Here is a 27,532-nt window from a genome sequence, read left to right as displayed (position 1 = left end):
GTCCCCATCTGCAGTGATCTTGGAACCCAGGAAAATAAAATCTGTCACTACCTCCATTTCTTCCCCCTCTATTTGCCAGGAATTGAGAGGGCCAGATGCCATGATCTTGGTTTTCTTAATGTTTAGTTTCAACCCAAGTTTTGCACTCTCCTTCTTCACCCGCAACAAGAGGCTCTTTAGTTCTTCTTCACTTTCTGCCATTAGAGTGGTATCATCTGCATATCTTAGGTTGTTGATGTTTCTTCCGGCAATCTTAATTCCAACTTTTGATTCATCTAGCCCTGCCTTTCTCATGATGTGCTCTGCATATAAGTTAAATAGGCAAGGTGACAGTATACAGCCTTGCCGGACTCCTTTCCCAATTTTGAACCAATCAGTGGTTCCGTGTCCAGTTCTCACGGATTATTATTATTTTGCTAATTAAGTTTCTTAATACATCCAGAAGTTTAGTCTTTTATGTTCATTTTAAAATGGTTAATATTTATTGTGTAATAAGCTAGAACTATAGTGGATTTATTTTCTTTAGATTACTTAAGTTATTGGCAACTATACAATGTATTTAAATATATTATTTGTTGCTACACATCTTTAGAAATTGGAATTTTGGAACGAAAAAAAAGTTTCTTATATCATTCTCTACATTCTTAAGGCCACCATAAATGTAATTGGAAAAGCCATGCATCTGTTGAGACGTGTCCTGCCCTTACACATAAAGTGCTGGAGGCCTTTATAATATTAACATTTAACTTTAAAGGGGTATTTGTTTGAAAGGAAATTGGATCCCTGATGCACCACCTGTATTCACCCCAATCTTCACAACTCAATTCTACAAACTAAGTTGGACTCAGATAAAAAATGTTACAGGGGGAGAACATGCAGAAAGTCTCTGGATATGGACAGGATATTGAGCACACTCATGAAGCACAATACCACTGGCACTGCAGTAGCTCAACTGCAGTCCCACATTTGACTTTCATTGGAAAAGAATAAAAGGATAGCTTTAAGAGCTGCCTATCTGGAAGCATTCTTTGGCTTCAATTTGCAGTGATAATTGCTCATAATAGTTTGTGTTCAGGTTCCAGAAATGTATTGGCGTGCTTTCTTTATGCACCTGGAATGAATTTCAGAAAAATAACTTAGTAATGTTCCTTTACATTTGCAGTAAGAACAGTGTGGACTACAATATAACCAAGTTGTCACTGTGCTAAAATGCCTGCCTATTATACTCAGGTGGTCCCTATGCTCAAATGCCACTTCTTTGCATAGGTATGATTTGTAAAAAAAAATTTAAAAATTCACAAATATTCCAGTGTTAGAATCCAATGCATCTTAACAATTGCTGGAAATCTGCAGTGTTCAAAAAATCTGTTTCTAAAAATGTCTTGCAACATATGCAATATTCTTTGTAAATTCTGATTTTTTTATTAGAGCTATTTATAGCAGAGAATATTGATTTAATTTTGCAGTGAAAGAGGGAATACAGTTCCTGGATATGATTTCTTAGTAAATTCCGTATGGCCAGAAATCGTTCGTGGTTTAGAAATTAAATTGCCATCTCTATATAATCCTGGAAACCCAGATTTATTTCATGAGGTAATTTTAAATTTATATATTCACCACAGTTTGCAGTGATAAACCAAAGGATACAGACTGTTAGATTTAAATATTACATATTTATCATAATTTGTTCAGTTGCAAATAACATATGTTCTTCATTTACAGAGATGAATACTATTGTAAGAGAAAGTTTGTACTCTGTAATATAGGAGACTTAACATTCTGATTCAGTGAAGTTTTATGTAAATGTAATCAAAAAATATATTATTCTCTCTTCACATAAATATCTCCATTGCTAATAGGATATTGTTTCTAGTTTCATAGTTGTCAAAATGAGATAAAGTGATTGGATAGAGAAGAAAATGATGCTACTTCTGTAAGAAATTTGACACACAGCTTAATGCATGTTTTTTGCCTTCAGAAATACAACATAAGTATGGATTTTGTAAGGAAGTTTGAACGGCAGTGTGGTTCACAAGCCAGCGTAAAAAGATTGAGGTTACATCCTTCCTACCAGAGCTTTAATGATAAGTGGAATTTGCCAGTTTATTTCCAAATAAGGTCAGTGACTTGGTTTTATTCTTCGACGATATAAAGAACATTTTAAAATATGCAAACGAAAAGATGTATTAAAAATGAGCTTCTCCCTTCCCCCCCAAATGTAAGGGAATACCTCTTTTAAAAGTATGCCTTCTGGAACATCTGTGATCTGAATATATAAATCTTATTTTAGAACCCTTATTTCTATCCATGTTTATGCAACCTTTATTATACTGCAACAATGTAAGTGTAATAAAACCTCTTGATTACTTTTATTGAAGCTTTTCACTTCCGTGTGATTTTAGTTTTACAATCTATAGCATTTCTCCAGAAAAATGGATAGAAATTACCATGAGTTCAGTTAAACAGAAATAAGATTTTATACACTGTCAGCACCTAAGCTATTTTCTGAAACAAGCCTGATTGAAAAAGCCCTCTTAAAAGTTTATCATTCTTTTTAAACAAAAGTTTTCAAGGTATCGGAAAGAACTATTGATTTCTATCCCGTAGAATTATTTGCAAAACCTTGTGCCTGGGTCCATTGCAAATCAGTGGAAAATGGGAGGTGCTTTGGTCCAAAGACCTAACTTTAGGTCATCAGAAAGAATTTCTATGCTGCTTTTCTTCCTGCTTTGGTGTAGAGTATCTTTAGGAGAATAAGGGATTGTAGGCATAATTAAGAAGCAGTTGTCCTCCTTTCTTTAATTATAATTTAGCTCCTCTCAAATAATACTGAATTTTGATCCAGATTACAAAATCTCAGTTGTTAGATTGAAAGTTACAATGAAAACAAGAGAGCATAGAAAAACCTGTGTTGAAACTTATGAAGAGGTCTCAGAGGTCTAGAAATCCCCACTCCCCCTTTTCTACAAATCCCTTTCTCCTGTTATCTGGGCCCGGCCTTTCCATCTGTCAGACTTTCCTTCTAAAATTGACTAGCAATCCAGATGTATAATCAAGAGCTAAGTTGCGTGCACTTATCCAGATCACTTCCTCTCACCATTATAGATAGTGATGCGTCATGCATCTCCTCCTCTTTTCTGATCACAGGATTCATTTAGCAATAGGCATGAATGCTTTTGGGTGATGGATTTTGTGAGGAATCTTATCAAAAGAATCTCTAGTCCAGTGCATTTATTTAGGTTAATCGTGATTTTTTTATTAGCTTTTAATTGTTTCATAGTTTATTTTGAAAGAGAGAGAGAGAGAGAGAGATGCATCATACCATACTTATTAAGTGAAAGCACAATGAGTTGATCCATTTCTAGGATGAAGGTACTAAGGCTTCTTAAGATTAAAACATCTGTAAAAGGGAAGCAGTCTTTAGGTAATGCTGGGAAATCACAGAGAAACCAAGTTGAAGTTATGGGTGGGGATTCCACAACTGGCATGAATTCACTACAAAATACCCTCTTAGAACTTCTGTGTGATATTCAGACTTGAGGTACGATTGGTAGGATTAGAATGATAGCTTGCATCACTAAACTGCCAGATGTTAATTGCTAACCTTGGTTTCACTGGGGGTTTCACAAAAGATATTTTGTGGTTCTTTTAGATTTAGAGAAATTGCAGGAGCTTTAGAAGCAGCTCTTTTTGATGGCTTAGAAGAGGCTCCAGGTAAACCTTTTCTCTTTATTTAACATCCGTACCTCATGCTTTTATATTTAGATAACATAAGAAAGGGACACGGTGGCTCAGTGGGTTAGGACGCTGAGCTTGTCGATCAGAAGGTCGGCAGTTTGGCAGGTCGAATCCCGAGTGCCGCGTAACAGAGTTGAGCGCCTGTTACTCGTCCCAGCTTCTGCCAACCTAGCAGTTCGAAAGCACGTAAAAATGCAAGTAGAAAAATAGGAACCACTCCGGTGGGAAGGTAACAGCGTTCCATGCGCCTTTGGCGTCTAGTCATGCCGGCCACATGACCACGGAGACGTCCTCGGACAAGCGCTGGCTCTTCGGCTTTGAAACGGAGATGAGCACCGGCCCCTAGAGTTGGAAACGACTAGCACGCATGTGTGGGGGAACCTTTACCTAACATAATAAGAAAAATATTTATTTTCCATTGCTGGGTTGTTGGGTTTTTTTTAAAAAAAAACTTCATATAAAAAGTGCTGCTCTGCTGACCAGAAATTTTGTGATAGTGATAAGCTCACATTATCATGATCCATGTAATATTTGCTTAGAACAAAAGCAAATGAATTCAACCAAAGAAGAGAAATATATATATGTCCAAACGTTGAAGAAGAGTTGCTTTTTATTGCTAGCATTTGACTGAAGGTAGAATTGACTTATAATGTTTCCCACTAAATAAAGAACTATTTATGGGTAGCACTGATGAAACAAAAGGTAAAATGTGCCCCCGGTTTCTACTTTATAGTTTACTGTCTGCAGTCCATCATTCTGTAATGTTGGATAGTATTCTTTCTACAGAATAAGCTAGTTATTAAGGAAGCAACTGTTTCCCCACTTTTCCGTCTCCTCTGCTATGTAACCTCTGCAAATCGTGCTTACCTTTTATTTGCAAGTACAAAGTTGGTCAAAAGATGGTTAGTTGCTATAATTGAGACTTGACCAGAAAAATTAAATAAATGAGCCTTCAACTACCGTGAGGGAAGAGTGCAAAACCATCTCTCCTTGCAACTGGCTGGAGAGAAGAACTTCTGGCTTGTAGAAAGATACACAGATTTTCCACCAAGGGGACATCCCATGAGCAACTTTTGAGGAAATGCTATAACACTACACTTGCAGAATTTCCTCTAGAAGAGGAAGTGAAGCCTGCAGATTAGAAAATAAAAGCAAAGTCAATAAGATAATGTCTTAAATGTAACATTGATCATAACTGAACTACTTCTGTTGTTTCTTGGCAGCTGGAAGTTCTTATTGCCTTTTGGCAACACACATGACATGGGCTAGCTTACAGAAGTGCTGGTCAGCTCAGATTTTTCTACCATTGCTAACTGATCGATTGTGGAAGCTTTCACTGCAGATTCTAGCCCGCTACTCAGTCTTCATTAATGAGGTGAGGAAAAACAGTGGCTGTTTTCCACCAGGCTTACTTACTTACTTTATTTATTTTATCACACCTTATTAATTCATAAGTAAACTCAAGACAGCAAACATACATAATACTCCTTCTTCCTATTTTGCTTGCAACAACAAACCCGTGAGATGGATTGGATTGAGAGAGAGTGACCGATCCAGTCACACAGCCAACTTTTCACGCTGAGAATTTTAGACTAGGAATGTTAAGGAATTAAACTGTTACAAAATTGGCATCTGTCTTTAACAGATAACACAAAGTTTTGACAAACGTAAGATAAATGTTTGTGGATTTCTCTATAATATTACTCTTTGTCTCTCTCTCTCTTTTAATAAATGGAATAGCTTCTGCTCAGGACTGTCTCTAATGAAACTGTGAAAGACCATAAAAAAACATTGACAAGCAAGGAATCCTCACTGAACTCTGTTGAAGATCAAGGAAATGAGTCTGGTCCCAATGCTCAGCCTTTGCCTTCTATATCTACCACCCAGCTTGTGTTTGTTGCTGCAGATCTGGATCGACTTCAGGAATGGGTTTGTAGATATTGCTGACACACTGACTCTCTCACACACAGAAAACCTATAAATACCATGATGTGTCCTGAAGAAAATTATTCTTTAACATTTGTGACTGCTGTTTTGGTTATCGACTTTTACCTCGGTTTCTTATCATTGAGGTAAAAGTAGGATGAGTGATGGCGTTTAGCCTTTAGCCTTATCAATTCAAAAAAAATTAAAACTGTTAACATGCAACTTTCTAGGTGTTCGAATCAAATTGTTTAAAGTGTAATTTTTATTCTTTTTTCCATAGTTGGTTAAATATCTCATTGTTATGATTATTATGTCAGGTACACCTGTTTAATTCTAGAAACTGTATGGAAGGCTGGCATGGGTCATGCACAGGTACTGAATACAGAATCCTTTGTAAGATGTTGCTGATGCCTTCTTAATTTGGTGTGTGTGTTTCAGCAAAGAGATTTGCAGAAACATTACAGTCTTGTACGCAAGAACTTTTCTGCATCAGTGTGTCAGATACCTGAAGGTTATGTACTCATAATGCCTTGCATATTTTTCATTCAGCTTCCTGAACTTTTGGAAATGATCAAACCAAAACTTGACATGATTGGCTTCAAGAATATAGCTTGCATCTCAGGTAAACATTTCTCTCTCTCTCTCTCTCTCTCGCTAATGTATTCAACTTTTGATAAATATATTTTACCAGGCAGTGGGTTTACAAAGACAGAAAATATTAAACTGAATGAGGAAAATTGAAATTAAAGAAATCTCTCAGTGTTGGAGGAAATGGATTTGCTTAATCTTCTTTTTCCTCCTTTGTATCTTTGGGGTGAAAACATTACTGGTCCTTAAGCATATTTCTCTGCTAGTTTTTGCAGATCTTTCAATTACACATGTAAACTACTTGATTCTAAAATGAAATGAAAGAGTGAATGAACCGGGGTGAGTGGAGGAGGGTTGCAGAATTCTGACTCACTTGGACACTTGCCAAGAACAGTTAAGAGAACAGGCAGTGTTTTAAAATCTGCTCTTTTATATCTCTGTGAAACATAACATTGAAGCAGTTGTATCATAATGTGTAATGCTAAGTGGTACAGTCCAGCTCTGTATTTGTTTTTAACTGTACTTCAGAGGAATTGGAAAATATCCATATACCTAAGGCTGGCTTGGGATGTTTAGATTTTACTGTGTACAAATGTATATACTTCTTCAATAGGAGCACTGGAAGATTCAAAGAATTCTTTACTAAGTTCCTGGCCAACCTTAAACAGTAAGATAATTCAGGACTTAAATGATTCTTGCTTTAGCTGCTTGAAAAGTGCCCTGGAAATCCCAAGGCTGTACAGAAGAACTAACAAGGTATTTTTTTAACATTTGAAAATATATGTGTGTGCACGTATGGACAATATAAATGGCCATTACAGTAACTATTATGGGGTCCTTTACATTGGGCTGTGTGTGTATGTGTATAGTTGTATCCTGTTCATATGTCCCCATTATCCATGTCCATATTTTTCTAACTCCATATTGACTTCATTGGCACCTAGGAAAGAGATGGTGATGTAAAAACTAAAATATCGTTCTGGGTCCTCTTGACTCTATCACACTCAGATTTTCTAAAGCAGACTTAGGCAGTGCATCAATGTCATTGCTTCCATCAGCACGCATCTCTTTTTCAGATAAATGGTTATTAGTCTGTGCAGCTGACAAGGACTGTTTCAGAAGTAAACAGAGAGATCAACATCAGAGATCTCCTATTTCCCATTACTCCCACCTTTAGGAGAAGAAAGCTAACATTGCTATTAATATAATAGGATGGCTCAAACTCTGCCATACTTCCTTAATTCCAATTTGCTGCTAGTGAAACTGTTAAGATTGTTGACGGTACATCTCATTGTTCAGGTTTAAATCCCATTGTTCAGGGTTAAAAACTTTGATTAAGCATTTCATTTTTTGTCAGCTATTTCTGTTTGGCTACACATGTGTTAATTCTAATACAAATTGTGATAATTGTGATTGATTCATGTTTGCTCTAAAGGCCATATAGGTGAGGCATGCTCTGTCATTTGTTCTCTAGAAACCAGAATGGCCTTAAATATTATCACAGATTATTCATTGGAATGTTTATCTGTTGCTACTGAATAAGTCTAAGACTGCTATGCATGAACAATTAACCATTCATCTAAATTGTCACGTTAAGGTTTGCTGTAGACAATAAGGTTTTCTCTTGTTTTTTTTCCCTTTACATCTCATACATCAATAATCAGGAAGTGCCAACCAAGGCATTACCCTATGTTGATAGTGCCCTTAAACCTTTCCATCAACTGAAGAATGATTACAAAGATACATTAAAGCCAGCTGTGATTGAGCAATGGCTGGAAGGAGCCCTCAATGCAAGCACACAGAAGTAAGTGACATTTTAAGTAGAACATTGCCAGTCTTATCGGAAGCTGTTGAAAATTCACAGATTATTTGCATTCATAGCTCATTACTATGCATCAAAAAAACTTTCCTAATAAGCTCCATTAAAATGACCTAGACCTCCTTGGAATCTCCATTCATATAATATAGGCATCTCTAAAATCCAAAACTGTGCACACAAATAAGTAAAATGTACATGGTTATACATGTGCTGCCATTTCCACAAGTAGGCCTTTGATAGCACATTGTGTGTGTCTGTGTGTGTGTGCAGAAACCAAAATATTTACAGTTACACTGAGAAAGATTTCTACCAGCAGAGATAATTGTTGTAATCATGGACAGCCTAAGGAGGTTGGCATCATTTGATTCACTTTGGTGGGAACGTCAGTGTACATGTGGCGAATACTCCTTATTTGTGAGAAAAATGTGATAACAGTCTCTTAATCCCCCGTAGTGATGGAAAAAAGGAAAAGCTCCATTGCCGAATGATAACTCCTAACTGTACCCATCATTGGTCATATTGGCTGGAGCTGTTGGAACAAGAGTCCTTGAGGGGAGCTTTGTTGTTTGCAAACGTTTCATTACCCAACTAGATAAACATCATCAGTCCTGATGAGTGTGAGGTTTTCTGTTTATGTGCAGTAGCTTACTCTGCCAGTGCGGGATGTGGGGATCTTAACAATTCTTTTGAACCACATTTACATTTATTTATTTAATTTTATTTATTTAATCCCATTTATATCCCGCCCTTCTCCGAAGACTCAGGGCGGCTTACAATCTAAGCACAAATCAATGTGCTTAGCAATAGCCTTCATTCTATGTATATGCCTGCTTATTAGGGCTTTCGCCCCCCCCCCCCCCAAGCAGCATTTTTACAAAGTCAGCTTATTGCCCCCAATAATCTGGGTCCTCATTTTACCTACCTCGGAAGGATGGAAGGCTGAGTCAACCTTGAGTCTGGTGGGACGTGAACCTGCACTAATTGCAGGTAGCTGATGTTACTTAAGGAGGCATTAGCCCACTGCTCCACCAAGGCTCTTTACATACCATTCAAAAGATAAGGAGTTACCAAAGAGAAACCACACCCCCACCAACACTAGCAAGGCAAACAATTGTATATAAATGGAAGGCAACCCCCCCCCCAACTCACTAGTACTGATGATATTACCTAGTCAGTTAATGAAATGTCTGCCAGCAAACAACCAAGCTGAGAGAGCACCAAGGACAGCACAGCTGAACCTGAGATACATGTATTCTCTTCTGTTGGCTGTTGGAAGTTCTAAGTAAGCAGTATCTGAAGGTGTGCACAGACCCTTCAGGTTGAGAAATGGGGAATTTTGATTTGGGATTTTGAAATCCAGTTATACAAAACATTTTCTGCTGTACTTAAATTAAATTAAAATTAAGTACAGCGCAATATGTTTTTTTTTTTAAAAAAAAGCCTAGGTTTATATCTTGGAATCTGGTGGTGGGCCTGTGGAAGACTTATTCTGGAATAAGGAAGCATAGACAATAATTACTTTGGTGGACCAATGGACTGTTGTGTAAGGCGCTTCCTGTGTCCTTTATTGAGTTCCAAGATGGCGCCTGGATTGGCTGCGGCTGCATTGGCTCTCGAAGATGAAACGTTTTTGGAGGGATATAAAGAATATATACACCACATGATTGGGAAGGTTTTAATGTGTTTGAGCAACTTGGTGGGACTAAGGTAACATATGACCGACAATCTTTGCTGGTATGGCGAGTTTTGAGCTCTTTCGGAACTGTTGGTGAGACCGTTAGAAGTCGTTGGCGCTGTTTGAAATTGTTCTGCCAGCAGCAAGATCTGACTGCTGGCCCAGCGACGGATTCTATTGTTGTGATTCAGGGTCAGCCTGTGGGTTCGGCAGTTGGGTCGGACGATTCAGAGGAGGAGGAGGGGGGTGTTGGAGAGGTTGCTGAGGGTGTTGGAGAGCTTGCTGATGAGAGCCCTCAGCCAGGCCCCTCCCACCTGGTTACGACGCAGACCCAGCTGTGTGAGCCTGACACCGTGGATGAAGATGACCCACAGCTGGCCCTGTTCAAGGACGCCCGACACAGGAGGCAGTCAATCAGGAGTAAACAGAGGAAGGCAATGGGGCACCTCGGAAGGAGGCAGAGAGAAGCCACGCCCTGAACTGTTTAAAAGGGGAATGCGTGGGAGGGCTGGTTTGCTGAAGGCAACCATTTGAATAGCTCCTGTTTCATGGTTTGTGTTTGCTCTCTTTGCTCTGTTTTATGTTAATAAATTTGGCAGGCTTAGTTCCAGCCTCTTGCCTTCTTGTAAAAGGGGTTGTCCCTGCCTTTTCTGCAGAGCTGGTAGCAGGCTGGTACAGAACATTTATTGCAAATTAGGGCTGTTTCCAAAGGAGGCAGAGGAGGAGAGGTCCCGGGGCTTATGGAGCAAAGGAACTGGATGAGGCTGTCGGCAGGCCAGAGGAAGGGAGAGAGGCTTTTGGAGAAGTTGGAGGAGGTGGCAGTGTGCTCCAGGGGCGAAAAGGAGTGAGGCCCCTTTAAGGAAAAGGTGGAAGAAACAGGATCAGAAAAAGGAAAGGAGGCGAGGTTGTTGTGCAGGAATACAAGCTAATTTGAGGGCTAATCCACATGGAGCTCCATTTCTATCTGTCCTGTTTGCCATCGTTCGCTCTCTGGAGACTAAAGTGGACATTCTGAAACTTGAGCTGGCCACGAACAAGGACTATATATCAGAGGTGGTGACCCTTTGAGAGCTGTATGCAACGAAATTTCATTTTGATGTATGCCTATTGGTGTACATTCAAAGTGACAAAAAAAAAGTTGTAGTTATTTCATGTGTTATATTCCAGTTTGTTTCTGAGACTTAAGCCTGTGTGTCTTTTGAAATTCTTTAACACTGAAGTACAGTAGGAGTATTTTGTTGCTATTGTCTCCTTTATACTAGGGACCAGAATTTTGTGGTGATATTCTAGGCCAGTGGTGGCGAACCTACGGCACGCGTGCCACAGGTGGCACGCAGAACCCTCTCTCTGGGCACGCGCACCGTTGCCCCAGTCCTAGGCCTTCAACTGGGTTTTATAAAACTTTTTCCACTGCTGTGTGCAAAAAAAAAAAGTTTCAAACGATTCAATTTCAACTTCTTGCAGGGAAAAAAAAGATCTGGCAAAGTTGGAATTGATTGAACTTTTTAGTCCCACCCAGCCTGCCATTACCACCCAATGGGCCATACCCACCCAATGGGCCACGCCCACCCGGCACCTGATGACACATCAGTGGATTTTGGGTTGCAGTTTGGGCACTCAGTCTCTAAAAGGTTTGCCATCACTGTTCTAGGCTTTAAGAGCCAACCTATTGTATAGATAAAAGCTAAACTAAGATTAAAATAGGGCATGTTCCAGGCTAAAATCAGCAGTTTTCAGTTGCTGTTGAAGTAAATGGGAGAGAGAGTGTGTATTTTCATTTCTCTATATTTATATTCTTCTCCATCCTTTAGGCACAGTATACACACAGTAAAACTCCTTTTTTCCCCCCTGTAAATGACGTTCTGTCCACAAGTGTTCATAATCTAATCCAGAGGTGTCAAACTCAATTTCATTGAGGGCCGCATCAGCATTGCGGTTGCCCTCAAGAGGCCGGGTGGGTATGGCCAGGGTGGGCGTGGCTAGAGTGCGTATGGCCTACTGGGTGGGCGTGGCCAGCTTTACAACGTTCGCATGAAGGGTGCCTATGGGGGCCTGGGCAGGAGTGGGACAGATCTGAGGGTCTCTGGCAGAAGGAGGGTCTCTGGGCCAGGGCCAAGGCAGTGTGGGCCGTTCCCTCACTGTTTCCAGGATGGCTTCGCGGGCCACATGAAACCACTTCGCGGGCCGGATCTGGCCCCCGGGCCTTGTGTTTGACATGTCTGATCTAATCTATTCCTTTTTATGTAGGTACTTGGATACAGTATCAGATATTCTAAATTCTGTAAAGAAAATGGAAGAGAGTTTGAAAAGGCTAAAACAAGCCAGGAAAACTGTAACTGCAAATCATCCCTCCCCATCTGGAGGCATGAGTGATGATAACAAAATTCGCCTACAGTTAGCTTTAGATGTGGAACATTTTGGAATGCAGGTAACTTAGATGCCAACAACAGTTAAGGGTTGTTGTTGTTGTTGTTTTTGCACAGCTGTAGCTGTTAATGTGTTAAAAGTTTAACCACACAAACCTCAGTTCCAATCTTTTAGCCAGCCATTCTCTCTTGCTTTTGATATGCTTTAGGCCAGTCATTCTCTATTGCTCCAATATATTTCACAGCATGGTTGGGGCGGATGTGTGTGTGTGTGTGGGTGGGTGGGTGGGTTGGAGAGGTGTGTGTAATTTCTTGAAATTCAATGTTCATATTGTAGATCTTCTGATTATATTATTTTTGAAATATTTCTGGTGTTGCCTACAATGCAATAATTAGTAAATCTGATATTTTGTTTTAGCTGGAGAAGATGGGGATGCAGCTGAGCAACATTAAATGCTTTTCCACTCTTTCAGCGCTTGTTCAAGCTGCTAGAGATCAGATAGCCACCGAACAGACATAACACAATCTCCAGCTTTTTCATGAAGAGACCTAGCTTCCAAAAAAGAAAAAGAGTTTATTTTTTATTTTTACTTTCCTTTGCCAAATACCGTGTAGCAAAAAAAAGTGCTTCCTAATGCAGCTCCAGCAGCAAATTTAAATGTGTCTCAAAATAGAAAAACTCATTTCGTTAAAATAAACATACAAGGGAGAACGTTTATTTTGGTTTTCCGTTATATGGAAGGCAGTTTATATATAGTCTACGTATTCTGCCATAGGATTATGGATAATATTTTTATTTTTATTGTAAATTATTATCATGCAGAAAAGTGAATTTAACATGATTAAAATGAACAAAAGGATTTTGTCTTTTTGTAAATTTTGTTAGAATAAAAAGTTAATTATGTTCATATGTCTTGTATATTTTTATTATTTTGTGATTAAAAATTGTAACAAAAAGTGTAAGAGTAGTAATGTTGTGACATCTAAGGATAGTTTGTATTATATTACTTTGAGTTTAAAAAGAACTATTATTGGATTTTTAAAAAAAAAAACTTATTTTGAAGCTTTTTGTCAATGGGTGGCATCTTTTATTCCAATTCAAAATGTTTCCCTAATCCTGTGAAGAAAGTCAAATGTTTTTCCTTGAAGGTGCTGTTTTCAGATTACCTGCTATTTTTCGTTTGTTGGCGTACAATAAGTGAATGATAGAGATAGAGCTGTAGTATTTATCTGACAGAGGTTTAGTCAGTCACCTCAGAATTCAAGGCTAGTTGAGGAGGCTTACAGGCTTGGTAGGCATTTTTGAGGGGTTATTGCAACCCTTCTCAGGGACCTGGAATTCCTATTTCCATCAAAATCCTTATTTCCATCACTGAAACTCTGAAATAGGTTTTTTTAACCCTCCTCATTATAACACACAATCCCTGGAAGTTGGGGGGGGGGTGAATTGTGGCTCCTGGCTGCCATGATGTGCCCAGTACCTAATTTGAAAACATAGGTGAGTCTTGACAGGAAGAAGATAAGATAACCTTTATTGTCATTTGTTCTGAATTTAAAGAAATGCACATTGTTATGACTTCAAGAGATAAAGTATCCTAGAATAGTTCTTACACTATTTAAAGGTAAAGGTTCCCCCGCACATGCGTACTAGTCGTTTCCAACTCTAGGGGCCGGTGCTCATCTCCGTTTCAAAGCCGAAGAGCCAGCGCTTGTCCAAGGACATCTCCGTGGTCATGTGGCCAGCATGACTAGACGCCAAAGGCGCATGGAACGCTGTTACCTTCCCACCGTAGTGGTCCCTATTTTTCTACTTGCATTTTTACGTGCTTTCGAACTGCTAGGTTGGCAGAAGCTGGGACAAGTAACAGGCACTCACTCTTACATGGCACTCGGGATTCGACCCGCCAAACTGCCGACCTTCTGATTGACAAGCTCAGTGTCCTAACCCACTGAGCCACCGCATCCCTCCTCTTACACTATTAGATGATACTAAAAACCTTTGAATCAGGGTGCTGGACAACAAGGGAGAGAGAGGTGGCCTTGCATTAAATTACCTTTTTGCCTACTACTGGCATGCAAATCAAACAAACTATGTTTTCCTGATTCCCCCCAAAAGGTGTGTGTGTGGGAGGGGAGATTCTTCATCTCTATTACTAGGATGGAGCACAGAGCAGGACATGTTTAATATCCAGTTTGGATCCTGTTTCAAAGGTAAGCATACAGAGTATGAATTATAATGCCAAGGTGAAAAGGAGGGAAGAACCATGAAGCAAACATGAATTTTGGCGTGGAAGTTCTGGCCCTCGGAATAAATGTATAGACAAGTTTATAAAAACTTTAGTTGTCAATGCTTATGTTTGGCACCATGCTCTAGATCAGAAGTCTCTGTGGACCGGGCCGCGGCATGCCAGCAACTGGTCCACACAAACAACCATACCCCATCTGCAGGATGCAGGCAGAACACAAGACCACGCACCCTCTGGTCCGTGGAAAAACCTTTCTCCACAGAACTGGTCCCTAGTGGCCAAAAGGTTGGGAACCTCTGCTCTAGATAGTGGATCCAGCAATTCTGAAATTTTTCCCAAAGCAGGAGCTGGAATCTTATTATGACCAGCAAGTGCACCTGACCACAACTTTTTTTTCAGAGAATATAACCAGATATTCAGGAATTTCACTGCAATGTATTGATCAACCAATTCAGATCGAGGTCTGCATTATTTTTAATGATGGGAATTTTTCTCCATGCTTGTGGGATGGGAATTAATGATTTTTAGGCATAAAGTAGGTGTCTTAAATCACCTTGCAGATTAAGCTTTTTATTTTATTTTTTATTTTCAATTGCACTATCACAAGTTGTTCTGAATTTGGAAAGCTATTCAACCTTGTTCCTCCTGGCATATAACAAATATCTCACTCCATGGCCTTCTTCACACTAAATTTAGTCATGGATGGGTAATGTTTCATGCAAATTGTTAAATCCAGTCCCACGACCCAAGCATGGAAAGGCCTAGAAAATGCAAGCAGAGGGATTACTGACCAAGATAGGCCATATACTATTAGCCCAAAAAGTTGAGTGAGTTCTCTGGGAAATTTCTCAATCGTATCATGCAAACATGACCTGCGTGTGCAGTTTTCATGAAGTAACTTCTGTAACATGAATAGAGTTTAATTGTCACATTATACTAATTTAGCTAAAGTTACTTGTGTGATAATTAAACATAGACATGGCTAAATATCTTTAAATTGAACATGGAAACAGGTTACTAAGTTCTCTGTTCTGGATATATTCCCACATTTTTGAGTGGCTGAATTCTTTCACAGGGAGTATTAGATTGACATACATTGTTTAATAAGCCAAAACAGGTTTGCTAAACCATAAACCATGGATTAAAATTTACATATATGTCTTAAATCCAGCACACATTGGAATCTCTCAGTAAATGGAAAATGATCTACTTTATCTTATAATAGCCTTATGAGATGTGAGCACTTTATTAATCAGCAGTATTTTTTTAGAAAGTTCTATTGATAAATTTGTCAAGTTTATTTTAGAAAGATGCATTAGTTCTCAAAGCAAGACAAAAAAAAACCCACCATAAAAACTACGTACTGCAGGAAAAACAACAAAGGATTAAAGAATACTTATTTTTCCCCCAACCAGAATTTATGTTTCTTTTAGGGGATTTGTTATTTGGCCAAAATAAATCAATGTACCCAATTCATTTTCATACACTGCGAAATGAAATGGCTTGTTCAATGTTATCTTAAGTGTCTCGCTAGCATGTTCTTCTGTGTCAGCTTCTACTTGATCTCCTTCACTGGGGCTGAGCTCAAAAAATTGCTGATTTATGATCTGCAAGCAAAAACAAAGATAGTAAATCTGAGTCAGTAGGCCGCAGTGCTAAGATTATAAATGAAAAAAGCCCAATAAATAAAAATATATTTTAAAAGTGCTAATAAAGAGATTTAGAAACTTGGATTTTAAAAAGTCATATAATACTTATAGAAGGCTTATAAAGTTGTGCCAATACTGCCCAAAATCAATCAATCTATCTATCCCCAGCCATCCATATCATCTATCTATATATCAAGGGTGGGGAACCATGGCTCTTTTATGACTGGTGGACTTCAACTCCCAGAATTCAATCATGAGCCATGCTAGCTCAGGAATTCTGGGAGTTGAAGTCCACCAGTCATAAAAGGGCCATGGTTCCCCATCCCTGATCATCCATCCTTGGATATCGAATACATGGTCCAACCAATAGATTTATATGCTTACAAAGAGCCAAAGTCAATGACTGCATACCTTTTCAATGGTCACATTACTACTGCTTAGCAATCTGAGATTGGCTTCTTTTCCAAAAAGATTAGGCACCCCCTGTTTCCGAAGGAGTTCTTGAAGGTTGTATATACTTGTAAAAGACACCCTTGGAAAAGTCAGGTGGATTTGTCTGCAGAAGGAAGAAAAAAAGGGGAGAAGAAAGGGCAAAGCACAAAATAATGAAAGAGTTGTCTCTAAATAAATTCCAAGAAGTGATTGTTACAGGCTTCGGGAAAATTGGAGCTGCATTTGCCAGTGAGCACTCATAAACTGGAAGGCAGTGGGACAGTAGTCACATTGGTTGCTTCTCTGTCTTGACAAAGGAAGGTGGTGATTGTCTCTCAAAACTCGGGTATGGGAGAGAGAGAGTGGCCTTTTCCTAAATATGCACTATGGTGATAACTGTACCATTTGTCTAAGCCAGGGGTAGGCAACCTCGGCTCTTTTATGACTCATGGACTTCAACTCCTAAAATTCCTGAGCCAGCTGGCTCAGGAATTCTGGGAGTTGAAGTCCATGAGTCATAAAAGAGCTGAGGTTGCCTACCCCTGGTCTAAGCAATCTATCCTCTATTGCAGAGGTGGTTTTTTTTAATTCCATTTATATCCCGCCCTTCTCCGAAGACTCAGGGCGGCTTACAAGCTTAGCAGGTGTCAAACTGGTGACCTGCGGGCCTGATGCATCATGCACAGGCCACGCCCGTCCCGGCTCCACAAGGGCAAACAAGTCATGATACGTCACATCACACGACACAATCAAGTTTGACACCCATGCTCTATTGTGTGTGTGTGTGTGTGTGTGTGTGTGTGTGTTTTTAAAAAGCCACCCAAATTCAGACACGATCCTGTGCTTTTCCGCTCAGGCACTTGATCAGATCTTTTCGTAATATCCACCAAAAGTCGCTCTTTTCATCCAGATGTCCAGAATAAAAACAACACTTTCCCTAAAATAATTTGGCAAATATCTACTTTGATTTTATATCTATTTGAAATTCTCCACAGAAATGCTACACAGCTCCCTTTCTGTATTGTACACAAATAGTTTGTTCTGTTGCGTATTGAAGGTCCCTTCTCTTTTGTAGCCATACCAGCTTAAGCTATCACCACCTGATGAATTCTTTGTGATGCCTTGTACATACCATAGATACCCAAATCAGTTAAGGACAGATTACAATGGCAGGTTTGAGTGGATACTCTATTAATACATAGGCTTGAATCCTAAAGAAGGTTATGGTTTGGAATTATTTTCTGGAAGAATAAAAATGAAAATAGGTAATCCTTATTTCAGACAAATGATTATCCAATCTCTTCTTTAAAACTTCTAGTGTTGTAGCATTCACAACTTCTGGAGGCAGGTTGTTCCACTGATTAACTGTTCTAATTGTCAGGAAATTTCTCCTTAGTTCTATGTTGGATCTCTCCTTAATTAGTTTCCATTCATTGCTTCCTGTCCTGCCTTCAGGTGCTTTGGAGAATAGGTCCACTCCTTCTTCTTTGTGGCAGCCTCTTAGATATTGGATCATTGCTATGAAAATTTGAGTATGAATGGTGAGATGAATACTAAAGTTTAACTTAGAGATGCTTCATCTATTGGAGAATCTCATAACTACCACATCCGGACTTTCCCTGATTCTACAAAAATTTTCTTAGAATAATAGAATTGCAAGCTACCATTTCAGCCATCATATCTCACTTTCTGCACTGTGCAAGAATATACATTAAAGCATTCCAGAGACACATGACTGTCTAGCGCAGGGGTAGGCAACCTTGGCTCTTTTATGACTTGTGGACTTTTAACTTCCAGAATTCCTGAGCCAGCATTCTGGGAGTTGAAGTCCACGAGTCATAAAAGAGCCAAGGTTACCTACCCCTGGTCTAGCATAAAAAAGAACCAATAATCCACCACCTCTTTGGGTAATTGGTTCTACCATCAAACTGTTCATACTGTTATGAAGTTTTTACGAGTTCCTAGTGTTGTGATGAATGTGTGAACGTACTTTGATTGCAAGTCTTGAAGCCATTCCAAAGAAGGTTTAAAAGAATACAAATCTTTATCTCTAGATAGCTCACTGCTAGACTGTAAAAGCAGCATAAATACACTCTTGCTGAGAGGAATTTTGACAATGGAAAGTTCTGGAAGATTTTTATGCTTGAAGATTCCAGTTACTGTCATCATAGGAACAAAGATCTTAGTGTTGGAATCAAGCCAGAATTCTTGAGGTTCTTTGAGTGGGGACGCTCCATTTATTACAGCTGAAAAGCAAATGGAAATGTGGTTAGAGGAAACTAACTGTTTCCCTCTCTTTGGCATAAAAAGCTTATAGCTGAATATTTACATGCAATATATTTATCTCCTTATCCATTTCTCTTCTTGGACAGAATTCAAGGTTCCTACTTCATATGTACATTCAAAGGAACATATAACACAAAACCATAAAACAATAAATCAAAGACTGGAAGAATATAAGAGATGGGAAACTACAGTAAATTCAAAATTTTAAGTGAAGTAACACTTAAATTAATTATCTGAGGAACCTTAAAATGCTCAAAAACACAATGCATTTTTTCAGCAGTTGAACGTCTGCTTAGAAAAGTGATCTTCAACAAGTATCTTTTGAAACCACATTAGATGCTTCAAGAATCTCCAGAAGGTACTTATACTACAGGAATAGAGCCATTATACTGTTCTCCTGTAATGGGTTTCTCACACTGCAGTGGTAACTTTTTCTACAATTGTATCCTATGAGCAGACACAGAGAACCAGTTTGGTGTAGTGGTGAAGGCATCAGGCTATCAAACTGGGAGACTGTGAGTTCTAGTTTCACCTTGGGCCCAAAACAGCTAGGTGACCTTGGGCCTGTCACTCTTTCTAAGAAGCAGGCAAGGGGAAACCACTTCTGAAAAACCTTGCCAAGAAAACTGCAAAAACTAGTCATCAGCAGTCAATACTTACTCAAAGGCACAAAAACAAATGCAGACTTGGCTGACTCTGGTATGAGAGATAACCCGATCAGATAGGTTCACATATTATGCATAGCTAAATTCTTACCTACTAAGTTATAGTTTGTCAAACATACAAGCACAGACATTCTGTTCAGTACTCAAAGAATCAAGGGAACCTTATTCTCAGACTGGGAGATTGGTGGCATATAAATTTAATAAATAAAAGAAATGAAACAAAGTGGTGGGGTGAAGCAGGGAAGCAGTTTATTCCTATTCTGTAATTTTAAAAGGTCTTTAATCTCTGTGCTTTGGTCCTGACCAACCATAGTTGATGCCTATCTTTCTTACTGTTCTTAAATTGCTACTGTCAATCTCCCAGTGGGTATCATGCTTTTGCCTATGAAGTAGTCATTGTGAGCTGCAACTGTGAAAAAGGGAATCATCTCCATTTTTTCAGAATAATACTGTATGCAAAATAATATACCGTATTTTCCAGCGTATAAGATGACTGGGCGTATAAGACGACCCCCCAACTTTTGAGATGATTTTCAAGATTTTTCGTCTTATACGCCGGAAAATCAGCGAGCCCGGGAAGGCACGCCCTCCTCTCTCACTGTGGAGGAAGCAGGGCAGGCTGGCGTCTGGCGGGAGCCGGCAGGGCAGTCCTGCACACGCGCGCACTCCCCGGCTGCTAAGGAGTGCTCCTTAACAGCCGGGGAGCATGCGCATGAGCAGGACTGCCCTGCCGGCTCCCGCCCAATGCCGGACGGCTCCGCCAATGCTGCCTCAAGAGGGAAGAGCATGAGGCGCCTGCCATGGCTCCCCGAGGACTCCTTAGGAGCCAGGGAGCGCACGTGTGCGCAGGACTACCCTGCCGGCTCCCGCCAGACGCCAGCCTGCCCTGCTTCCTCCACAGTGAGAGGGGAGGGCGTGCCTTCCCGGGCTCGTTGACTTGCAGCCAAGCCAGAGCCAAAAGGGGCTTTTCCTTCCACCCACCCTTTGGAATAGACACAAGAGCTCCCGGGGTCTGGTGTTTGCAAGGGGGAGGGGAAGGGGCTGAGAGGCTCTTGGGGGTGGGAAGGGAGAGTCATGTTGGAGGGGGGACTGGACTAAGGAGGCTTGAAATTGCTTTGCAAGAACGGGGGCGCTCGATTGATTTATGTACTATTTTCCGGCGTATAAGATGACTGGGCGTATAAGACAACCCCCCAACTTTTAGATGATTTTCATGGGTTAAAAAGTCATCTTATACGCCAGAAAATACAGTAGACCTTCCAAGCAATTCTCTTCCCCACCCCGGGGTTTCTCAGTGAGGAATGGGGGATATATTCTAATGGTTAAAAGATAGGTGTGTAACCCACTGTACCTGAATACCCATCCAATTTGCCAGAAATTAATTCTGATCAGAGGGAATTAATAATACAGGTTATTCAAGTAATGTTCTGTGTTACAGGCCTGATGAAGGTCTGGAGATCCAACTCCACATATTTATTATAATCCCCATTTTAACATGTGGACAAAGTAAATATTGCATTATTTTACAAGTTTCATATCATTAATTTTCTCCTTGATCTGCTCCACTGTAGGGATTGTCATTGGTCCTAATCTGTGACAAACCCCTCCCCCCAGTTTCCTGTCAGATACCTTTGAAATAAGTGTTAGTTGTCAGCAGCAGAGTGGTTTCCTGATCAATGTCAGCCAGCAGACCCTTGGTTCTGTGTCTGCTCTTTCTTTCGACAAAAGCATTTACTTGTTTCATGGCCTCTGTGGTATTGGTGAAATCCACAGCTCGAACATAGAAATTAACATCTGGAAAGGCCAACACATGGAAAAAAGACTCAGATAAATGGGTACCAGGAGCAGAGAAAAGGCACGAAAGCTTGGAGAAAACCAGTCCCTCTGTGTCCCTGGAGCGTAAAGGGGCATTCAGGATAATCTTCAGAGCAAATAGAATTTTACGTCCATCTATTTTGAGGGCACAACCTGAGCCACTGGGTGGCAGGTTGAACCCTAATAATTTCTGCAGATCACTTGCCGTTTGTCCAGAAGCCCCTAAATAAATGGACAATAGAGACTCAAATATGAATATAGGAGAGAGGACAATGTTGCTGCCTCCATGTATTTTCTTCAGCTCTTTGTAGAAACGGGCCCCAAGCACATAAATGTGGTAATTTAAGAATTCCACACCCAAGTGTTTCTCTTTTTCCTCAGTCTTGTTCCTCAGACTCTCTTCATATGTTGAAGTGAAATGGGATTCAATGGAGAGGGGAACAAACATCTTCACCAGCTGTGCTCTTTCTTCCAGGTCCTTACAGCTGCTGGCATCAGTATTGTTAGAGTTAACCAGATAAAACGGATGAATGTATACCCGATCACAGCCTCCAGTGGTAAGGTACAGAAGGACACATAGCAAAAGGACTCCAAGTTTCATGTTGACGTGGATCTTCATCTATGTCTAATTCAGAAAGAAATAATTGCAATTGTCATCAATGGATGCTTTTATGTGCTTTCTGCTAGCTTTCCTTATTAAATAGCATAACTAGCCAAGCCACAAAAAATTTAATGCCTTTACTTAGGAAGCATCAGTTAGCCTACATGGGAAATTTGCCATGATCCCGTTGTGTTTCTGTAATTCACTGAAACACAAAGTATCTGATCACATTTTACTGTAGTGTTTTACACTGGGTTATAAAAGTGGATTTAATTATGTATAAGCAGGTTCAGCAAATATATTCCATGATTCAGTCAGTGGTGGGATTCAAATATGTAAACAACCAGTTCTCAGTGTGGATGCCACTTCCGGAAGTCCATTCTAGGCCTGGGCAACAAAAATTAGCTACCAGTTCTGCCGAAACGGTGTGAACTGGCTGAATCCCACCACTGGATTCAGGGCTATATTGGTTTATCCAGAAGACATTTCCAGAGATGGATAATTGCAAGACCTTATTCCTCTTTTCCTTTGGAATATTATTTCATTTTAAATCAGTCTTGGATAATTTAAAAAATAGACTGTTTGATAGGGACACATTTAAAAAAAAACACTTTTTCTCACTAACTGTTGTTTGAAAAGATGAAGCTGCCATATACAGTCCTTAAGTCCAAAAGCAACCATGTAGATCTTACTAAACAACAATTGGCTGCATTTAGATCTTGCTTAGCATATTGCATAAACCCTGCCAGTTATGCCTTTTTTTCTTGAATGTGTATTATGGCTTGTGACTTAGTATTAAACATGCCTCAAACAATACATAAAACAATCCTTTCTAGCATATCCATTCTAATGTTGTGCTCTTGCATCAACTAATGATAAAAAATAAACATAAGAGCTTGGTGATGACCAGCTAGATCTAAAGTATAGCTTACTCAAGCTCTTCCAGCACATAACCTTCAGCCAAGTGCACCCAATTTGCATAAGATTGAGTTGTACATTAGGTCTTTCTCAGGTGAATGGCAGAGAGGAGCACTAAACATTGAAGACCCATGGAGCTGAACATTTGCCTATCCTCTCAACAGCCAGATGTTCAGTGTGGACATGTCTCAACGTAGTCCTAGTATAGAATAACCTAATTAAGATTACAACTATTACCTGGAATTATGTGCCACCAAACTCCATCATTGTAGAGCAGTGCTTTAGAAATGATGGGAAGAAGTGATCTAGACTTTGCACTACCTGGTGCCTCTTTAAAGCAGCTACCTTTCCCCCCACAGTAGCCTCAGAAAATATATAGCTACTTTAAGAAGCCAGTTCATAAAAGTGAGGTTATAATAGATGGACTGCAAAAAATTCTGGAGGGCACTAAATAGCAGCAAAGAGCTTTGCAGCCTAGGTACAGAAGAACTTCAATACCAAAAGAATTATTTATAAATTCTTATTTTATATAACATTTATTGGCTTAATCATTGAAGAATTTAACCCTGAAGTGATGATCTCTTCTCTGAGGAAGCTAAAAGAATAAAAAATAAAACTCTAAAACAGATCGACCATATATCATTCTTTATATAGGACAATCCTCTCCTTATCAGACTGGTGTGCTGGTCGTAAAAATGGTGCCCATCCAAAGTTAGCTCCCGGAGAGGTCTGATAGAGCACATGGCAACCATTCTATTTACTATGGCAAGATGCTATAGTGATGTTTCTCAGTTTGCACATCTACAAAAATATAAATATCAATATATAGCCCTTAATTCATATAGCTACAAAAAGAACTCATTCTTTCTGAATTACATTCTTCAAACATCATACTTTGATGACTAATATTTACATTGCTTTCTATGGTCTAACATGGTACATTGCTTCCAGCATAGAAAAGAAAACAGTAGCCCAGTACTAATTAAAATAAATGCCATTTTTATTTTTATTTTTTTGGAGCAGCTGCTTCCTTTCTCCTGGCTCACATAAAGAGGTGATGTGAAGGTCAAAGTATTTGTTTGGGGGGGAAAAATGTTAAGAAGTCCTCAACCCAATTTCCCCCATGAAGTCCACACATATTAAAGCTGCCAAGATTGAGAAACATTGTTCAATCACTTTCTCTATATTTTTAAAAATTAATTCAATTACAGGTGAAGCCCAGTAGCATCCACGCAAGAGGGCAAGGGACACAAGTAGGGAAGGTGATACATGGCATGATGTCATAGCATAGGTAAAGGTAAAGGTTCCCCCGCACATGCGTGCTAGTCGTTTCCGACTCTAGGGGCCAATGCTCATCTCCGTTTCAAAGCCGAAGAGCCAGTGCTTGTCCGAGGATGTCTCCGTGGTCATGTGGCCGGCATGACTAGACACCAAAGGCGCACAGAACGCTGTTACCTTCCCACCGCAGTGGTCCCTATTTTTCTACTTGCATTTTTACGTGCTTTCGAACTGCTAGGTTGGCAGAAGCTGGGACGAGTAACAGGCGCTCACTCTTGTACACGGCACTCGGGGTTCGACCTGCCAAACTGCCGACCTTCCGATCGACAAGCTCAGCGTCCTAACCCACTGAGCCACCGCGTCCCTTCGTCATAGCATAGATGGTATCAATAATATAATGGCACAAAAACGCAAAATGTCTTTTGATATGATCATAACACTCATCAATTAATAAATCACTACTACTACTACTACTACTACTACTACACAATGACATTGTGGTTTGTTACTGTTGAGGGAAAAGTCTTCATCATGGCTTGGTCCAAGCCGGGAATAAACAACATGGTGACTGCTTTAGGAAGAAGGTTGCAGTTTATTGAAGAGCAGAGCCAGACAGAAAGGTGGCTCTGGAAGAAAAAGAGAGCAGATGTAGGGAGTGGGTTTTTATACCCTCTGGGGCTCTTGAGGTTGTTTCCTGTTCCTGTTTGAGGCTTTGTATTTCCTGTGTAATGTATTTTGACCTGATGAGTGTGCCCCTTTGGCATCTGTGGGTTAATCCTATTATATCCTGTTGTAGACTATGGGTGGGGTATGTATATTTTAGGTGTTTTTGTCTTCTTAAGCTTCTAGCTGGGGGCCTCCAACTTTCCTGGATTATTTACATCTGCATTTCTACAGAGCTGGTTTCCGGTTGGGGAGGGAGACTTGAGCTATTAAGAAAACTGGGCGTGATTTTCTGCCTCTTTTAAGATTCTTTGAGGGAACGTAATTGTTATGTACTGAGCTTTTGGGAAAACCTTATCACGTGTACGTTGGAAAGCTAACAGTTCTCCAGTAACACAGATAGAACTTTCCAGTCCAGGCTGCAGTCAACTTGGCGGGAATGATGGGTTCAATCTGATTGGTTGTTCAGACTATGGGAGACTGTATAAAGGCTGCATGGATACCCCTAACCCTCAGTACAGTTACAGTTAGGAATAAAGCAACTATTCTTCTGTACTCATCTGCCTGGCGTCTTTCCTGCTCATCTGAACCCGAAACATAACAGTGGCGACGAAGGTGGGATCCTGCTTCATACAGAGCTGAAGTCACAAGGGGTCGGCTTTACATGCTGGTGGGAAGAGGCATCTCCCCCCCCCCTCTTTCAGCTGGCTAGTATTAATACGCTAGCAACCACACACTCAGAATTACCCGTCTGAGCTCGTGAAGCAGGATCCAGAACGCAGGAATTGAGAAGATGCCAAAGATCGGCAAGCTCCGAGAGTTCGACATTTGCCACCCCAAAGAGTGGCCGTCGTACCTTGGGCAAATTGAAAATTACCTACGGGCAAATTAAATCGCTCAAGAAGGTCTCAAGGCAGCAACACTGCTCTGCATATACGGACCTGCAACATTTGATCTAGCAGAGAGCCTATTTGCCCCCACGCCAATAGAGTCAGTATCGTTTGCCGACCTCAAGCAAAAGTTGAATGGACATTTTAAAATGAGAATGTCCGAAATGGCGTGGAGATTCAAATTTGATCAGAGAGTGCAATGCCCAGGAGAAACGGCATCAGAGTTCATTGCAGGCCTGTGCCAGGCCGCGTGTCTTTGCAAATTCTCCAACCTGGAAGAACGCCTGAGGGATCGGTTAGTATGCGGCCTTTGCGATAAAGCCCTCCAACAGAGACTATTCGCAAAACCAAATTTAACAGTGTTGGAGGCACAAGACAAAATAATGGCTGACAAAGCAGCCGGAGGTGCAGTACAAGTAGTGCAAACCATCAAACCTCTCAAAACAGAAGAATCAATCCACCACGAGGTTGCAAAATATGGCGGCGAAACCACAGTAGAGGAAGAGTCAGAGATAGACAAGCTACAGAAGCAAGCAGGAACACGAGATCACGGACTTCAACAAAAAGAGAACAATTATAAGGCAGTTCTCTTCCCTAGATGCATGGGTTGTGGCAGCAACCATGCCCGCATGAATTGCAGGTTTCAGATGGCCACGTGTCGGGCCTGTGGACACATCATGGTTGTATGCCGAGCTTGTCAAAGAGACAGTCAACACAAGCAGCAGTTGGGGGAACCGATAAGGAGAGGTATCGGGGCCAAGGATCCAACTAGTGTGGGGGTTTTTAAAAGCTGGAGAAGTATCTGCCGCCCAGGGGCTCATCATCCCCTTAAATCCAAGCTTAAACTTTCAATCGAATTACAAGGCATTCCATGTAAAATGGAATTAGACTCTGGCTCAGCAGTCTCGATCATTTCACACGAGACATTTATCTATGTTTGTAGCTGCAGCAATCACTGGGTGAAATTGAGGCCCTCAAGCATTATTCTGACTGACTTTCAGAACACCCATGTTAAAATCAAGGAGGAGGCCACCCTGTCAGTAAAATTTAAAAAGTTTCTAGGGCACCTGGATGTCGTAGTGGTAGAGGGCCAACGATCAAGTCTGATAGGACCTGACTGGTTTGAGGCATTGGGAATCCAGATAACAGGCATAAATAGATTTAGATTTTATTAGATTTATATACCGCCCTTTTCGCATAGGACTCAGGGTGGTTTACAAGGTGTTTAAAACATCAATACAAAAATTAAAAAACAATTAAAAATGATTAAATTCAGTCCCTGAAGTAGAAATATAAAAACCCCAATTAAAACTCTCAGCCTGGGCCGGAAAGCTCAAAGAGCCAGGTCTTCAGGTCCCAGCAAAATGAGCGAAGGTCGGGGGCAGTCCTAATCTCCATGGGCAGCTGGTTCCAAAGGGCAGCCACACCCACAGAGAAGGCCCTCCCCCTGGGTGTTATCCGCTGGCAGTCTTTTACTGGCGACACCCTGAGAAGGCCCTCCCTGTGGGAGCGCACAGGACGAAGGGAACTTGATGCCGGCAGCAGGTGTTCCCTCAAATATCCCGGACCCAAGCCATTTAGGGCTTTATAGGTCATCACCAGCACCTTGAATCTCACCCAGAGGGCAACCGGAAGCCAATGCAGCTCGCAGAGTAGAGGTGTTACATGGGAGTATCGGGAAACCCCCATCTCAACTCGCGCGGCTGCATTCTGCACCAGCTGAAGCCTCTGAGTGGTCCTCAAGGGCAGCTCCATGCAGAGAGCGTTGCAGTAGTATAACTGGGAGGTCACAAGCGCATGAGTGACTGTGCATAGGGCATCTCGGTCCACGTAGGGTCGCAACTGGCGCACCAGGCGAACCTGGGCAAAAGCCCCTCTGGTCACGGCTCCTATGTGATCTATGTGAGGACCCAGATTGTTGGGGGCAATTAAGCTAACTTTGTAACAATGCCACTTGGGGTGTGTGTGAAAGCCCTA

At 40.6% G+C, this 27,532-nt stretch overlaps 2 protein-coding genes across 3 annotated transcripts in view; one reads left to right on the top strand and one right to left on the bottom strand.

Moving 5' to 3' along the window:
- COG2 (component of oligomeric golgi complex 2) overlaps positions 1–13,020 on the top strand; it is a 34,022-nt gene extending 21,002 nt beyond the window's left edge. For both annotated transcript variants that reach the window (XM_083357367.1, XM_083357368.1), the window contains exons 9-18: positions 1,467–1,593; positions 1,979–2,118; positions 3,653–3,714; positions 4,962–5,113; positions 5,479–5,667; positions 6,214–6,286; positions 6,866–7,008; positions 7,917–8,056; positions 11,994–12,174; positions 12,531–13,020. In XM_083357367.1, the coding sequence (XP_083213493.1) occupies positions 1,467–1,593; positions 1,979–2,118; positions 3,653–3,714; positions 4,962–5,113; positions 5,479–5,667; positions 6,214–6,286; positions 6,866–7,008; positions 7,917–8,056; positions 11,994–12,174; positions 12,531–12,632 (1,309 nt within the window). In that variant the 3' untranslated portion in view covers positions 12,633–13,020. The remainder of the gene's footprint in view (positions 1–1,466; positions 1,594–1,978; positions 2,119–3,652; positions 3,715–4,961; positions 5,114–5,478; positions 5,668–6,213; positions 6,287–6,865; positions 7,009–7,916; positions 8,057–11,993; positions 12,175–12,530) is intronic.
- Positions 13,021–15,776: 2,756 nt separating this feature from the next.
- AGT (angiotensinogen) lies at positions 15,777–21,806 on the bottom strand (the record flags this gene model as incomplete). The annotated part of the gene is made up of 4 exons (XM_083349820.1): positions 15,777–15,965; positions 16,419–16,563; positions 18,430–18,685; positions 21,020–21,806. 4 exons carry the CDS (start codon positions 21,804–21,806, stop codon positions 15,777–15,779), a joined length of 1,377 nt encoding a protein of 458 aa, XP_083205946.1.
- Positions 21,807–27,532: the final 5,726 nt, after the last annotated feature.

This window comes from Vipera ursinii, assembly GCF_947247035.1.
Source record: "Vipera ursinii genome assembly, chromosome: 1".
Classification (NCBI taxonomy): Eukaryota; Metazoa; Chordata; class Lepidosauria; order Squamata; family Viperidae; genus Vipera; species Vipera ursinii.
The sequence above is the reverse complement of the archived record's forward strand: the minus strand, read 5'-3'. Positions and strand labels throughout refer to the sequence as shown.